The 15,156-nt window shown below is 38.9% G+C and overlaps 3 protein-coding genes across 3 annotated transcripts; 2 read left to right on the top strand and 1 right to left on the bottom strand.

Annotated features, from left to right (window-relative positions):
• The first annotated feature begins 740 nt into the window (after nt 1-740).
• Nucleotides 741-3,216, top strand: LOC103990115 (L-ascorbate oxidase homolog). Its single transcript, XM_018826885.2, has 8 exons — nt 741-1,021; nt 1,098-1,207; nt 1,277-1,547; nt 1,621-1,717; nt 1,789-2,134; nt 2,222-2,587; nt 2,688-2,766; nt 2,832-3,216. The coding sequence occupies exons 1-8, from the start codon at nt 890-892 to the stop codon at nt 3,030-3,032; spliced, it is 1,602 nt and encodes a 533-aa protein (XP_018682430.2). The 5' UTR covers nt 741-889; the 3' UTR covers nt 3,033-3,216.
• A 1,075-nt stretch (nt 3,217-4,291) lies between these two features.
• On the top strand, nt 4,292-8,343 carry LOC135639493 (protein TUNICAMYCIN INDUCED 1-like). Its single transcript, XM_065153257.1, has 2 exons — nt 4,292-4,830; nt 7,320-8,343. The coding sequence occupies exons 1-2, from the start codon at nt 4,333-4,335 to the stop codon at nt 8,082-8,084; spliced, it is 1,263 nt and encodes a 420-aa protein (XP_065009329.1). The 5' UTR covers nt 4,292-4,332; the 3' UTR covers nt 8,085-8,343.
• A 912-nt stretch (nt 8,344-9,255) lies between these two features.
• Nucleotides 9,256-14,385, bottom strand: LOC135639943 (uncharacterized). The gene is made up of 7 exons (XM_065153968.1): nt 14,187-14,385; nt 12,535-12,604; nt 11,731-11,790; nt 11,501-11,615; nt 10,489-10,604; nt 9,936-10,060; nt 9,256-9,653 (listed from the first exon to the last, which is right to left on the bottom strand). The coding sequence occupies exons 1-7, from the start codon at nt 14,261-14,263 to the stop codon at nt 9,530-9,532; spliced, it is 687 nt and encodes a 228-aa protein (XP_065010040.1). The 5' UTR covers nt 14,264-14,385; the 3' UTR covers nt 9,256-9,529.
• Nucleotides 14,386-15,156: the final 771 nt, after the last annotated feature.

Genomic DNA, 15,156 nt, shown 5'->3' with positions numbered 1-15,156 from the left:
CGTCGCCTTTTGCAGATCAACACTGCATGGTATCACACGAGTGAGCACTGACTGGTATTGCTTCTTGCTGAGTGCTTGGCGTTCCCTTTCAAACTCGGCATCATTTCCTCTTGCCTATCTAATTTCGTGTAGCGATTATGATTATTTATATTATTATTATTATTATTATTATTATTATTATTATTATTTTCTTTTACAAGTGTTGTGAGGTCGAAAATATATTGATTTCTTATTAATAGGTATAGTTTACTGAATTCTATGATATTGTTGGTCATAAAAGCCACATTTCATCCTTAGAAATTGAATAATATAAATAAAAATTAGAAATCTTAGAAGTAATTTACATACAAATTCCATGATTATAATCCTCAAGTGATGGCAATCATCATTGCCTACCTGTCAACCTAAATCACCTCCTCTCCAATGGCGACAAATTGATGAGCCGCTCCTATTTGTGTTGGGAAAGAAGGAAGTCGAGCCCAAGCAAGCCCCGGCTGTACGCCACCTTCAAACAAAGCGTGCTCATTACTACGCCTCTCCCTGTGCCTCAGTTTCCGTGCCGTCCGCTAACCCCGGTGGAAACTTAGCAAAGCCGTCCCCACACGCGACCATCACGCCGTGGAAACCATAGATCACGCTGTTCGCCATTAACTACGTACTGCGAGTCACAGAGATGGAGATGAGGAGGTGGTGGGACTTCGAGAGCTCAGCTTGATTCATATGAGTCTTTTATGCTTCGTTTCACGGACTTGTGTTTGTTCACAGCTCAGTTACCACTCACCGTTCATCGCTACGCGTTAACGCGTTCGATCCTTGTAGCTGTCGCCACGGCTTTCCTGCTTATAAACCCACTCCATCCTCCTCCTCCTTTCCTCGTCCGACGCTGAGAATGATGAGGCTGGTCTGTGGAGTTTTGGTGTTCTTGGCCGCAGCCTTCGTCGCCGGAGCTGACGACCCCTATCGATTCTTCACCTGGACTGTGACGTATGGGCCTATCTATCCTCTTGGAGTTCAGCAGCAGGTTTGTTCGTTGACTGCGTTTGATTCATGCTTTACAGAGAAGAAAGTAGATGGTGATCTTGGTTTTGGTCTCGAAGGGAATCCTCATCAATGGCCAGTTCCCTGGACCTCGCCTCGACTGCGTCACCAACGACAACATCGTCATCGACGTGATCAACAAGCTCGACGAGCCACTGCTCTTGACATGGTAGCGACGGCGCTTGTTCTTTCTTTCTGGTCTGGATTTGCGTTTCCTTAGAGAGGGATGTGTGTGCAGGAACGGGATCAAACAGAGGAAGAACTCTTGGCAAGATGGAGTGCTGGGGACCAACTGCCCCATCCTCCCCAGTGGCAACTTCACGTACAAGTTCCAGACCAAGGACCAGATTGGCGGGTTCACCTACTTCCCCTCCACCGGCATGCAGAGGGCGGCGGGTGGTTTCGGCTCCCTCAATGTGTACCAGAGGCCGCAGATCCCGGTGCCGTACGCGAAGCCCGCGGATGATTTCAGCTTGCTCGTCGGCGACTGGTACAGGGCCAGCCATAAGGTAACAAGACTGAGCTGCAGACATTGCTTCTCCGAGAGTGACACTGAATGCGTCTTCGCGCTGTATGTTGCAGGTGTTGCAGAAAGCTCTGGATTCAGGAAGCTCGTTGCCTTTCCCAGATGATCTTCTCATCAATGGACAAAAGTACACTGCCTTTGCCGGAGATCAAGGTATCTCTGCTTCACTGATCAGCAGTTTCTTCTCCGTTACATTCCTAAGCAAAACATGGTGCATTGTGCAGGGAAGACTTACCTCTTCAGGATCTCGAATGTGGGCATGACGACCTCTATCAACTTCAGGATCCAAGGCCACAAGATGAAGCTTGTGGAAGTAGAAGGATCGCACACTCTTCAGAACATCTACGATTCCCTCGACATCCATGTCGGTCAATCCTTGTCCGTGCTGGTCACGCTTGATCAGGCTCCCAAGGACTACTACATCGTCGCCTCCACCCGGTTCACCCGGAAGGTCCTGACCGCGACCGCCGTCCTCCATTACAGCAATTCTAACTCCCCTGTTTCCGGTCCGATCCCCGGCGGTCCGGCCTACGGGCTGCATTGGTCCATGAAGCAAGCTAGAACATTCAGGTACGAGTCGTTCTAGCCATCTCATGATCGATGTTTTTGGTGACAGCTTCCACGTTTAATCTGATCTTTTGTTTTCGTTGGCTGAAGGTGGAATCTGACAGCAAGCGCAGCCAGGCCGAATCCGCAAGGTTCGTACCACTACGGCAAGATAACCAGGTCGAGATCGATCATGTTGGCCAATTCAGCAGCCGTGATCGGTGGGAAGCAGCGCTATGCTATCAATGGCGTCTCCTTTGTGGTGCCCGGTACGCCCTTAAAGCTCGCCGACGACTTCAACATCGCCGGGGTCTTCACTTGGGACAGCCTTCCGATTCCGCCGGCCGGAGGTTCCCCTGTTCTTAGCACGCCGGTGGTCCGGTTCAACCTCCATGATTTCGTCGAGATCATCTTCCAGAACACCGAGAACACCATGCAGACATGGCATCTCGATGGCTACGACTTCTGGGTCGTCGGGTGAGCTCTTCAATCGCGTTGCTTGGTTGCATTAGATCAAAGCAAGCTTGCAGTGGCAATATGGATCTGTTTCTTACGATCAACTGCATGAATGATGCAGATATGGCTCTGGAAAATGGACAGAGCGTCTCCGAAGACGGTACAATCTAGTGGACGCTGTCACCAGACACACTGTGCAGGTTAGTAAATGCATCTTACTGTTAGCTCGGAATGCAGCGTCTCAAATCTCTTCATGGTCGTATAGGTTTATCCAAATGGATGGTCTGCGATCTTGGTGTCATTGGACAACCAAGGAATGTGGAACCTGAGGTCTGCAATGTGGGCAAGACAGTACTTGGGGCAGCAGTTCTACATCAGAGTGTGGACTCCGGAGAAAAGCTACGCCAATGAGTATGACATGCCTGCAAATGCCTTGCGGTGTGGGAAGGCTGTTGCCCTTCGCTAGTGGTCGGAACAATAATATCCTTCGTTCAACCTCTTGAATCTTGTGTCACGAGAGGGTGGCTGCAAAGCAACAGAGATCAATAATGAGAGAGTGCAAGAAACCATCTTTTTTACTGTGTCACCTTTGTATCTCCATTTGTTTTCTTACGTGTATCAACAGATCAATTCCATGGTGATTTCGCAAATTGAAAAGATCTCTATGAATAAGACTAATTGAAAAGATCTCAGCAATTCTTTAATTACTGAATGTTAGAATATTACAAGATGTAATTACTATATCGTACTGAGCTTTCATAGTTTATAGTATCATGGAGCCATCGTCCCTTATGTGGACTGAGCTTTCGTAGTTTACAGTATCATGGAGTCATCATCGTTGGTCTATTATTCCTAACATAATAGGACGAAAAGGAATCGAAAGAGAGGAAAATGATTTCGGTAAAAACCTCACGTTGCAAGCAAAAAATAATAATTTAAAAAATAATAAAATATTTTTTTATTTTTTATTTATATCTTTTTTACACATGATAATATGTGTAATTTTTTTATTGATAAAATTAATAATATAAGAAGAATTGAGATTAAATATTTTACTTTTAAGAATACTAATGTTGCTTTTTAAAGCATAAGGACTAATCATAGTTAATTATAAAAGATAATATATAATTATTCTAAAATCTCTTAATCAAATTAATGCTTATCTATATTCAATTTCTTGAATTACCTATGTTTTTATATTAATTTGTTTTCTTTTTATTTACTATGGGTACGGTTTTAGTTCGTGAGGTTAAAATGATTAAAGCATTTATTATGTTGCAAAATCATCCCATGTCTTTTAATCAGTGTATTAACAATTGTCATGTATCCTCATTTAACATTAGTTTAATTCCTCTTCTTATTATGTTGTCTCTTTGAAATAAAAGTGAATATATATTTTCGGAATATGCCATCTGTATCCATTACTACATTACAAAGTTGCCATGTGTCTTGCCGAGGTTCATTTACATTACGGGTTTGGATTCGGATCTAATCAACAAGTACCCGATCCGCTATTTGTTGTAACGTCTGTTAAAATCATTATAACGGGATGGAATAGGGCGCTTGATCTGTTAATACTGTTATAACTAGTTGGTGGTAAGCACTGGTCATTATGTGGCGCATTCTGAGCCGTTTTGATCTCTATATCCATCGTCGTGTGTCGTGGCGGAGCAGGATATGGGAGGCCGGTTAACGTCACCGCCGTCGCTTTAAATATGCAACGCGAAGACCAAATCGATCGAAGAATGCGAATTTGGGGGAATTAAATGGCGATGCCTTCTACTGTTCTCGTCGCCGTCTTCCTCCTCTTCCTCGCCGCCGGTTCCTCCGATTCCTCCACCGCATCCCTCCCCTTTAACTCCTCCTTCACCCTCCTCCCTCCCCCGCCACCGGATTCCCCGCTCCCTCGACCGCTCCTGAGGGAGGTGGTGAGGGCGCTCGCGGCTAAGGAGGGGTGGGATCCGGCGGCTGAGGTTAGGATCGCCGATTTGGACGGAAAGACCGCCAGGGTCGGCGTGTCACAGAGGTATGAGTTTCACGTTAGGGTCGGCAGGAGGGCCATGATCGTGAGGTTCTACGATGAGGCCGTCTCGTGGAGAAGGGCGGATGGGGCAGTTGTTGAGTCTGGGTCGGACTTGGTCGCTGGTGATGGGGTCGCAGGGCTCACGCCGGCCGTCAGGGCTTTGGAGTTGGTGGGGCCGCTCGATTTGAGGGTTGACGGCGGTGGTGGAGATGCTGATCTGATCTCGCTGCATTTGCCCACTGTGAGCTATCTTCCCCTATTGCTTTTTCTTTACACTTATTTGTTTTCTGGACGCAATTTATAAGGATAAGGTTCTTTACGTTTATATTTTTAGTTCCGGATTTAACATGCGTCTGAACGAATTGTTGAATTATGTGATGCGGTGGTAATTTAACCATTCTTTTTAAGAATCGCAGTTTTACATATCTGACGGTTTGTAACTTCATTTCTTGTAGTACGATTGATTTAATTGGGATTGAGGTCGTTGATTACAGAGTGATTTGAATACAAATCGGTGTTGTTCACTTGTTCATCAATAATGACGATCTGTTGTACCTGCCTATTGATTGTAGGCTCAACAAGTTTTAGCCAGGACTGTACTCTTTTATGATGTTCTATGTTCATATCATTTTAAATGATTGATCTGAAGTTCCAAATCACCATATATCATTTGGTCAAAAGCAGTAAAAGGGAAACGGAACAGTCGGAAGATAGAGTTGAAGTAATCCCAAATTCTTCCATTAAAATGGTAGCTTAAACAAGTGAGAATTGTGTTGTTGGATACTGAAGGCTGGTGAAATTAAAATTAAAGGTTTAGAAAGCATTACATTATGAACTTGTGCAGGCATCTTGATCTGCTCATCAAACTTGAGAGTGAAACATGTGTTATTGTGACTTTCATTCATAACTGAAGTCAAAGACTTCAAATATTACCTAATATTTTAACCTGGTGGTTCTTATATTGTTAATGAAAATTTAATCAAATTCCTTCTGGTTTTGTTTTCTAGTTATGCAACTAGCATTTTCCATCATCTTCTTCTAAATCTTCTATGTGAAATTACCTATTGTTAATTGTAACCCTCATATGAGCAAACCTTGTAAAATAGGCTTCTGTAATATTTATCGTATTTTATTTTTGTTTTTTATGTGTCTTAATTAATATATTTTTTGTGATATTTCTTTTAGCCAGCATATGATCTCATGTATTATCGTTAACTTTAATGAGTAGCCTTGTTGAGGTTCACCAGATTGTGCGCAGCTTAAAGTCTAGCCATAGTAATCTGGATCAGGATTGTCCTGAGCAGATTGGTGAACTGCTTTTTGTTGAAGACAATATAAAAGCTCAAACATTTTTAGAAGAAAAAAAATATAGAAAAAGGAAGATGATTAAGAAATTAATGGAACATATTCTTATGATCACTTTAAAATCTACAAAGCATTAACAGATTTGGTCTGTGATCTTTCCCAAATATTATTATATATACATTTAGCAGTGATTTTACTTTATTAATTCAAAATAGTCAAAATTTGGAAAATGGATATCACATGGGGTATTTAAAGCCCAAGACACTGCAATTAAGGGGTAAGCTTTTTTAAAATGCACCCATGGAATACCTCTCCCTCACATGTGGCTACAGACATGTAAGGGGACATTTCTGGTATTTTCTTTTTTTTGCATGATAAGAAGGGATCAAGATCAGTTGATTTTAGTCTGGATCAGTCAAGCCAGATAGGAAATTGGTAATTAGGATATATTCTAGTTTTTCTGGTCAATTCAAACAATTTATTGTAAGGATTAGTATTGGAACTCCCGAACAACAACAATAACAAAGTTGGAAGTCTCAACTAGTATTAGAAATATCCTTAGTAGGGAAATCAACTGATCATAATTGGCCATTATCAACCTTAAAAAGCATTGGTTGTATTATAATATCACAATTTGTCTGTCATTGATTAATTTTTTTGTTTTCATATAGATCCTAGTGTCTTTTTTTGAAAAACTGAAGATTTTCTTTCAAGTTAAGAATTTGCAAATTACTGAACATAACTCTTGTTGTCATCCTATCAAATATTCTAATAATTGTTTGCTTTTATGATTTGTTCAAACACAGAGATAGAGGAAGTAATTTCTATTTGGAGTTTTCTTGTCGAAAAGTTAAAAAAACACAAGTTCCTTAGCTGGTTCTATTCTAGGGAGTTTGTAATATGAGCTTTCTAGAAATTTGACATTCATTTAGATTCATATGCAATCGAGAAGGTTACTGAATTAAACATTGAATCCAAAAGTTCTGTGAATGATCAACACGGTGGGATCTTAACTGGAGAGAAATCTTTCAAAAAAAAATGCAAAACTAAGCACATATACATTGCATTGTCTTTGACATGTAAATGAAAGAACACATTGCTAATTTGCTATTCATTTCATTTTAGTTTCTTCACTTGGGCATTCTTATGTCAAATCTGATTTTGAGCAGGATTTTTGGACTTTGTAAAAGGAGAAATGCTGTATCCACTTAGTTTTGTTTATAGTGTTTTGTAGCCAAACATGCTTCATGATGGTTTTCCTGCCTTAACATTTTAGTGTAGCTGATGTGCATATGTTGGTCCGACATGTATATGTATATGTGCATGTAGAGAGAGAGAGAGAGAGAGAGAGAGATACATTTGCTTTCCAAGTGCTACTTATTTTAGTACATTATGAAGAAGATGAAATTTTTTTTTCTTTTGCAGTCAAACATCACCTATAGTGGCTTAAGGCAGATATTTGTTGGTATTGGCATCAGGATAAAGATAGAGGGTGCCCAAGGAGTCTCTCTCAGCCACCCTTACGATATTGGGCTTTCGCTTAATGGAAGCTTAGCTGCACATGTTGAACACAATAATAAGTTTTGGCACCTTGGCTACTCCTCTTGCGTACCACATCTCTCAGTGCATGTCGTGGGATCAGTATCAGTATCGGCTCATGGGTACGATAACACTGTAGGTGACATCGAAGCTGCATTCAAGACCGATGATACTGTTGAATTGCTACCTGCAAAATGTTACAGCAATGGCCGTGTAAAGCAGATATCATCCTGTTCATTTTGTTTTGTCAGTTCGAGGTTGAGCATGCTAGACAAACTCGTTGGGGGCTTGCTCGGCAACAATGTCTCTCCCGACACATCCGTACGATTCACCAAAGCAAAGATCACATCGGCAACTGTAATCAAATTCCGATTGCAGCTCGAAAGAGACATTACCGAGAACAACAACAGGAGCTTGGAAAAGGTACCAGAATGGAAACAGAAACCCAAGGCTGCACAAAGCTGGTTGGAGATAATGGCTAGAGTGGAAGGAGAAGGGCGGCTGAAGCCTGTGTTAGTAAAAAAGCTGAAGAGACCTTACACTATCGCGGATTCTATTTCTTTCAGCAGTTTGATGTCAAATATTTCGTTCACAAAATTTCCATCATTCGTCGTACCTCCCGAGGCTTTGACATTGGACGTAAAGTGGTAGGGAGGATGTACAGTTTCTGTCCGGCAATCGTGGACTCACAGAAAGGAGATGAAGTGCACATAACTTTGTATCCGTCGTCTGCGTATATAGAGGAGGCCACGGAGAGAGTATTCATGGTAGGAAATTTGCTGTCTATGTGTCAAACAGAGGTTGTAAATTAGTAGAACCCGTCCTTCTGTGACGAATAATTTGTGTTGGATTACCAGAATATATATAATGGTCTGTTCCAAACTTCTTTTGGGATTGGAGTTAGAACCAATCATCCTGTCATCATTTGTTTTGTTTTTGGCTATTGGAGAAAATGTCTGTTTCAACCCAATGCATAGACAGAACGTAGTGCCGAGCTGGATTGGAAACACTCTTAGTTTGGTGTTCTGGACGAGAAATATGTTGGTAAGAGTTCGATTGAAGACAGTGGTCGAGCCTGACATGCACGCGATTTCTCGATCGGTTCGATCTCGTTGCCATAGATTTGAGATTTTCACCTATCATAACTAGTCTGACCGATAACCTTTTTCCATTTGACTTCAATATTTGATTGACATGATTATCAATTTAGCATAATCCGATCTGATAAAATAATTAATCTAAAATAATTAATATAAAATTAATAATAACGAATTCATTTTATAAGATAATCTTAATTAAATCGGAATGTTATGTATTCGACCACAATATTGCACAAAAAGAGAATTCTTCTATTTCTAATATCAACGGCCATCACATTAAAATTGGCGTGAAGACTGACTACATACAGATCAGGAGAGATAGATGTTGTGCTTCTTTACAGCTCTTTCTTGTTTTCTTCTTTACAGCCATCACATTAAAAGCCTCAGCTGATGATGATGATGATGATGAGAAATTACTAATAAAAAAAGTTAGTTAAAGCTGGTCCTCACGTTAAAGTGATCAGAAGCCAACTTCTGACAATGCCTTGGAGGGTTCGTTTCATCAAGTGGTAGAACAACGGAGGCAAGCTTTCAGATTTGGCTGTGGCTAACAATTATGTAACAATGTCTGGTCTATGGGTTCAAACTTTGTAACAATGTCTCTGTTTTGACCCACCATTCAAGGATTTCTTGACAGGTCAACCAGCGATCATTATTAGGGTTCACAAGAACCATCTTACTGACTGAGACTATTGGCATTCCATCCATGATTCCTAAAAACATGCATCAAAAGCAAAAGGTTGGACTCATAATATTTATTTGTTCATGGTGACAGAATAAAATTCACAATCCCAAGTAATCTTGAAATAGTTGTCTAAACTACAAAAACTTGTGTGTCTGCAAAACATTAATGCTACCAAATTGATGCACCATTTATATCAGGAAGCGAGCTTGTCCAGAGCGTTACCCAGATCGAGCCGGTAAATAGTCGATACATGCAATGAAATACGTCAAAGTTCCTTCACCAAATATGTCGGTTTCCACCACGGACACTTGTTATACCGATGGTCTCTGACAAGCAGAAAAAAGTTGCCAGCTGATAAAGGCCATCACCAGTGAAGAAGCCAGTTCAAAGGCTACCACCTTCGGAGGGTGCCACCCCAAAGCTCTTCTCAGGTAGCTGCAATATTTATAATAATAGAATGTCCAGAATGAAACGGTTTGCGTTCAATGTCATTAAGACCCAAGCGAAATCTTATGAACCAAATGAAATTGAATTAGTGTTCATAGCAAAAATACAAGCAACATTAGATTTATCATGCATATCTGTGTGACGATTACTTCACAAAGCTAGCATACGGTAATGCATCATCAAACATGGTTGCTGTGTCAATTCCATGCTTAGAACTTGTGATAGATGGCTATAAAGCTAACAACATGAGTCGAAAGAGAGATAAAGAACCTTGTGATAGATGGCATTGTTGCAAGAACACCAGCACATGCATAAATTATTGGTATCAGAGTTCTGGGTTTGTTCTTCCTAAGCCACATCAAGGACCCAAGTGCAGCAAGGGAGAGATTTAGTACCTGATATCAGGAAAGAAAAAAAAAAACAATAGGTTATTATCAAGATAATTTAAATAAATTAAGCTCATATAGTCATACATAATGAATAACTTGCTATCCTGATTGTATAAGGATAACAAACATAAATCATAAAGAATACGAAAAGAGTTATAATAGAATTTTTTTTTCCTAAACTATAATACAATTAACAACACTAAGGAGAAGTCCGGTCTCCCCAATGAAGAAGGATTTGGGAAGATCAATCATATCAAATAAAATTAATCTAGCCTTCCAACTCTAGGAGTTAGCATCCATTACTACCAAGTAAAACAACAGCAGATTACTGATTACCTATTACTCGTAAATTGTTTATTCTAGTAGACACTAATTTGACCATCAAAAGTAGTGCAGATAATTTTGCTAAACTCAAGCAAGAGAATTATAGATACCAGATTTGCATTTGCTTCGATGCCTTGAAAAATGTATTCCCACGTGAATTCTAATCCTCTAGCTCCCACCCAAAGAGGTGCCAATCGGTGCAGAACAGAATCTGCAAAAGCCCAGCCTGCATACAACAAGAAGTCATGTCATGCGAAAAACAAAAATGAAAATCCTGCAATATAATATAATAAAATGGCAGTCACACACCAGCAAAACACTAAAAGCAAATTAAGAAGGTGGAGATTTAAAATTAACTAAACAGAACAAGCTGTCTAAACGGACTAGCTCCTAGCAATATATGCTGTGTCAGATACTACTGATGTCAGATTCTAGAAATATGAAATTCAAGAAAATTAAAAAAAGCAACAATTAGAAGGCCAACAAAGTACTGGACATGAGAATGAAGATTTATCTGACAATAAAGATGTCAACATGTGAGCTAACGTAAAAAAACTTAAAGAACATAGTTCCAAACATTTAGGAGTACAATATTAACCACTATTGACACAATCCTCAAATGATGATGACACCAAGTGCCATTTTTATACTGTGGGATAGGCATCTCAATGACTAGGTCAGAATAAAGAATCTGAGAGAGGTGGGCTAAGGGGGAAGATGAACCTGTATGTAGGTAATACTAGTAAATCAAAAGAAAATCTCTCCTCAAGGGCCCAAAAACTTTCTGATCTTTTGTATATAGGAGCACATATGAAAAGATAACATGCACAACCCATCTATATAAGCTCGGTTTAGTTGTATTTTCCTCCGTGGTTCAAGGATATCTAGAACCAAGTCCCTTAGTTAACATCGTATAGGGCAAACACGAAATGCAAGTTGTGAAAATACAGGTAATAAGAGAGATGAAGTACAAATGTGAAATACTGATTGACCTGTAGGTAACTCGTCTTATTTCCTAAATTATTACATTAGTGTACTTTCACTGCGAAAACAACAGAGATTCCAGAAGAATTGAATGCCCAAAAACCAGAAACCAGAAAACAAATAGCATTACTTTCTTACCAAGACCAACAGCCTGGAACTTATGATTCTGAGAAATGTTTCTGTGCATCAGCTGCGTCAATGCAAAATAAAGTCCAGCTACATCTATGAATCCAATCAAAGCTTTGAGCAATTCCTAGTGAACCAAATGAATAAATTAAGTATTTGTAGCGAGAACAACCTGGACATGCATATATTTTCGGAAACAAAAACTCTAGATTTAGGCATCTAAAAGACATGCGGGGAACCACCTGATAGGGATCAAAGCTGTCATTCTCAGGTACTTTAAGAAATGTTGCCAGGCAAATAAGCTGCAGGTAAACTATGTTGAGGTTAGAATAGGTAAAGAATAATCACAAGAGTAGGAAGTGAAAATCTTAACTGGGACATTCAGAGGTGAAACTTACAACAATAATAATTTCATATATCATGAGCATAAAAATTAAGAATAAGCAAGTAAAATTAAAATTAAACATTTTATCCTTCTAGATGATTGAACAATAGTGTATCAGTTTAACCAAGAGTAAAGGACTAGAATAATCTACAACAAACAATAAAAAGACTCCCATGCAATAAATTTAATTAAGAATGTGCGAAGATATATGAAAATTTTTCCCCAAAAAATCCACATGTTTTCTACAAGTAAGGGTTTCTCCGAATAACTCAAAGACAGCCAAAGAGGTACCACACTTTTGTCAAAAAAAAGAGGAAATGAGAAAGAAGAACAAAGTAAAGGAGAAAAGGTGGAGATTGGCTAAAAGTTGAACTAAAATAAATCTTTTTTTTGTCATAATTTCCATATGCACTTAATCTGAAGAAAAGTAGACTGTTGAGATCTAAATTTTAAAAAGCTATTATATGACTGAGTTTCGTGGTACACACGATTAGTTTCCTCTCCCTCTCTAGTATTTTTTGGTAGGTATCCAATACCACAAAGAATGTTAAATTAAGAATGAAATCATACAGCAAGATCATTAAAATTAGACTTAAGGAAATACTTCGATAATTTTTTTCACGTACAAAAAAGTCAACTGCAGTAAATTAAATTTACAAACCTTTACTAAAGTAGTTCCCAAATAAACTACAGCAGCTTTAACAGAAGTTCCAATTGTATCATATTCCGACCTGTACGAAGCACATGGAATGAGATATGATCTATGATATGCAGAAGCATGTGAAATTTTTATGATAAGTCACCTTTGGTTCTGATAACATAAAAATGGCAAAATCTCCATCAACAATGATTACAACAACAATCATCTAAAAATAACCATACAAAAACATGTCGATAATTGGACAAAAAGGTTCTGTAAAGTCAGCTAATAGTAACTAGAATAAGTTAGGATCTGATGCAACCATCAACTTCAACAAAGATCATAAGCAGGTTGAAGTTGCACCTCTAGCCCCAACATCCACATGTACCCTTTCTTGTGACACAGATTTTTTAGAATTTAACTCTGTTATTTCTTGTCATCTATAACTTGACTCAACTCCCTGCTGCAACATTGTGCATAATGGTCATTTGTAGACATATTTAAACAACTTAAAATGACTTAGAACTGATCTTATGGACAAGAACATCTTCAAATAATGTTCTCTAGGCCTATCTATAGTATCTCCTTAGAACTCTTCCTCACATACAAGAACTAATCTTGTGTACAGAATCTTACCTTGTGTCATATACTCAAACAATATGTTATTACTAGATCCAACCTTGATAAATCTAAAATTAGATGGTTGTTCACAAAATATATTGTTCCGTTACCAATTTCAGTAACCTATCAGGCAGATATAGTGCTGGTATACATGATGGTATGTAGACCCATATCATCCGGTACCACTCCATAAAATAATAAAAAATTAAAATGAATTAATATGTACCAGTATTGAGCTATATGTTTCAATACTGCAGCTTCACTGGACTAATAAATACCGACCTGCATGTATTAGCCCGACTGATATCTTAAATCTTAATTTCATCCATTCTATTTCTAGCAAGATGAAAAGTTAAATAATTTAAACAGCTAAACGAACGAAAGACTAAGATCTGTATTCCTTCAAAAACAAACTAAGCAAAGATTGCAAACTTTGAATATTTTCAACAAAGTTCAGCAAGTCAGAAAAAGGATGGCGCCTCGCACTAGGCTCCCGCCACCGAGCATTCTTCACTTCAAGTATGAACAGAAGGTTATACCGACAACTTACAGTCTCCCCCAGTCCTACCGACATTCCGTATCCCCAGAGGTGAAATAGAATTGTGTAGCACAAACATTAGCTTCCAAAAGACACTTAAACTTAACCGCAAACTCATCCATCGTCGTCTTCGGATTTACCACATTGTTAAAATGCTAGGTCGACAAGCAAATCTAAAGCTAAAGCAACGTTAGCGAATTCTTTCTTCAAGGCTCACAAATACCTCCATCGTCACAAAGAAACACCATGACAAGCCCCGACCTGAATCTCACCAAATAATTTGCTAACTAGAACAAAGGTGAGAATCCCTAAGTTCGATGAGAACAAGGATCATTACCAAACTTACAAACAAATCGAAGCGAGCGAAACCTAGGGTTTCTGGAAGTAGCTCAGGATCGGATCTGAACACAAATTGCACTTCAATAATCCCACCGACGAGGAATCGGAGGATAAGAGTGGATCGGCGCTGGAGATCAAAGGAACCGATGGTCAGAGAGGAGGAATCGGGGCTTACAGAGGAGTGGCGGAGTAGTAGACGGCGTGAGGGCCGAAGGTGAGGATGGCGCAATTGAAGAAGTGAAACACCGTCATCTTCCTCCCGACTCCTCCCCCTCCCCCTCGCTCCCGCTCTTGGTTCGTTCGCTAACAGCCTCCGCTGCTTTGTTCGACGGCGGTTGTTACGGAGACCACGAAGAAGACTCCTCCCCTTATTGGGGCACTTACGAAGACGACCTCTATTAATGGGCATCCTGATGATAATACACAATTCAAGATTGGGCCTTACTTGTGGGCCGGATTACATACTATGAATGATCTAATGGGCTTTAATTTAAAGTACCTAAAATCACAAAAAATATATATGTTTTAAATTAACAGTTAAAAATACATTTATGAATTTTCACCAAGATAGTTATTATATTTATTGTAATTTATTAAGTCTGTAGAATTTTCTGCTCAAAATTTCTCAAAAAAGGATAGACTATTTCATCCCTTAATTTCTATCAGATGTATAATTTATATTGTTTAACACTTGCTATCATAGAGTAGTAGATTGATTCAGACCCAACATGAAGAATTTAAATTTATCCAATTCATTCTCTATGACCAAAAATATATATTCCAACGTATAATATCACTCTATTTTATTTTATTTTTTTATCAATGTTATTATTAACTTGATTAAAATTGTTCGACACTGATCTCTAATCGAGGCTACGATGAATATCGAGAATAATTATATGTATTATTCAACCATCAACGAATCATTAGAACAACAACGAGAGTAAAAGGTTTATAAATATATTGTTAGACTCGAGAGATCAAGTTAGCATATGTGATAACGACCTTCTCATCATGTCTCACTATTAATTATTATAATAAAAAAATTAAAATCATTATATTAGACACAAATCATGATTTATATTCTTAACAACAATCATTAGATTAGACACAAATCGGCGCATCTTCAATTAGATGCCATGAAT

The sequence above is a fragment of the Musa acuminata genome, chromosome BXJ3-6 (genome assembly GCF_036884655.1).
Source record: "Musa acuminata AAA Group cultivar baxijiao chromosome BXJ3-6, Cavendish_Baxijiao_AAA, whole genome shotgun sequence".
In the NCBI taxonomy this organism is placed as follows: Eukaryota; Viridiplantae; Streptophyta; class Magnoliopsida; order Zingiberales; family Musaceae; genus Musa; species Musa acuminata.
This window is presented reverse-complemented; position numbering and strand designations above follow the sequence as displayed.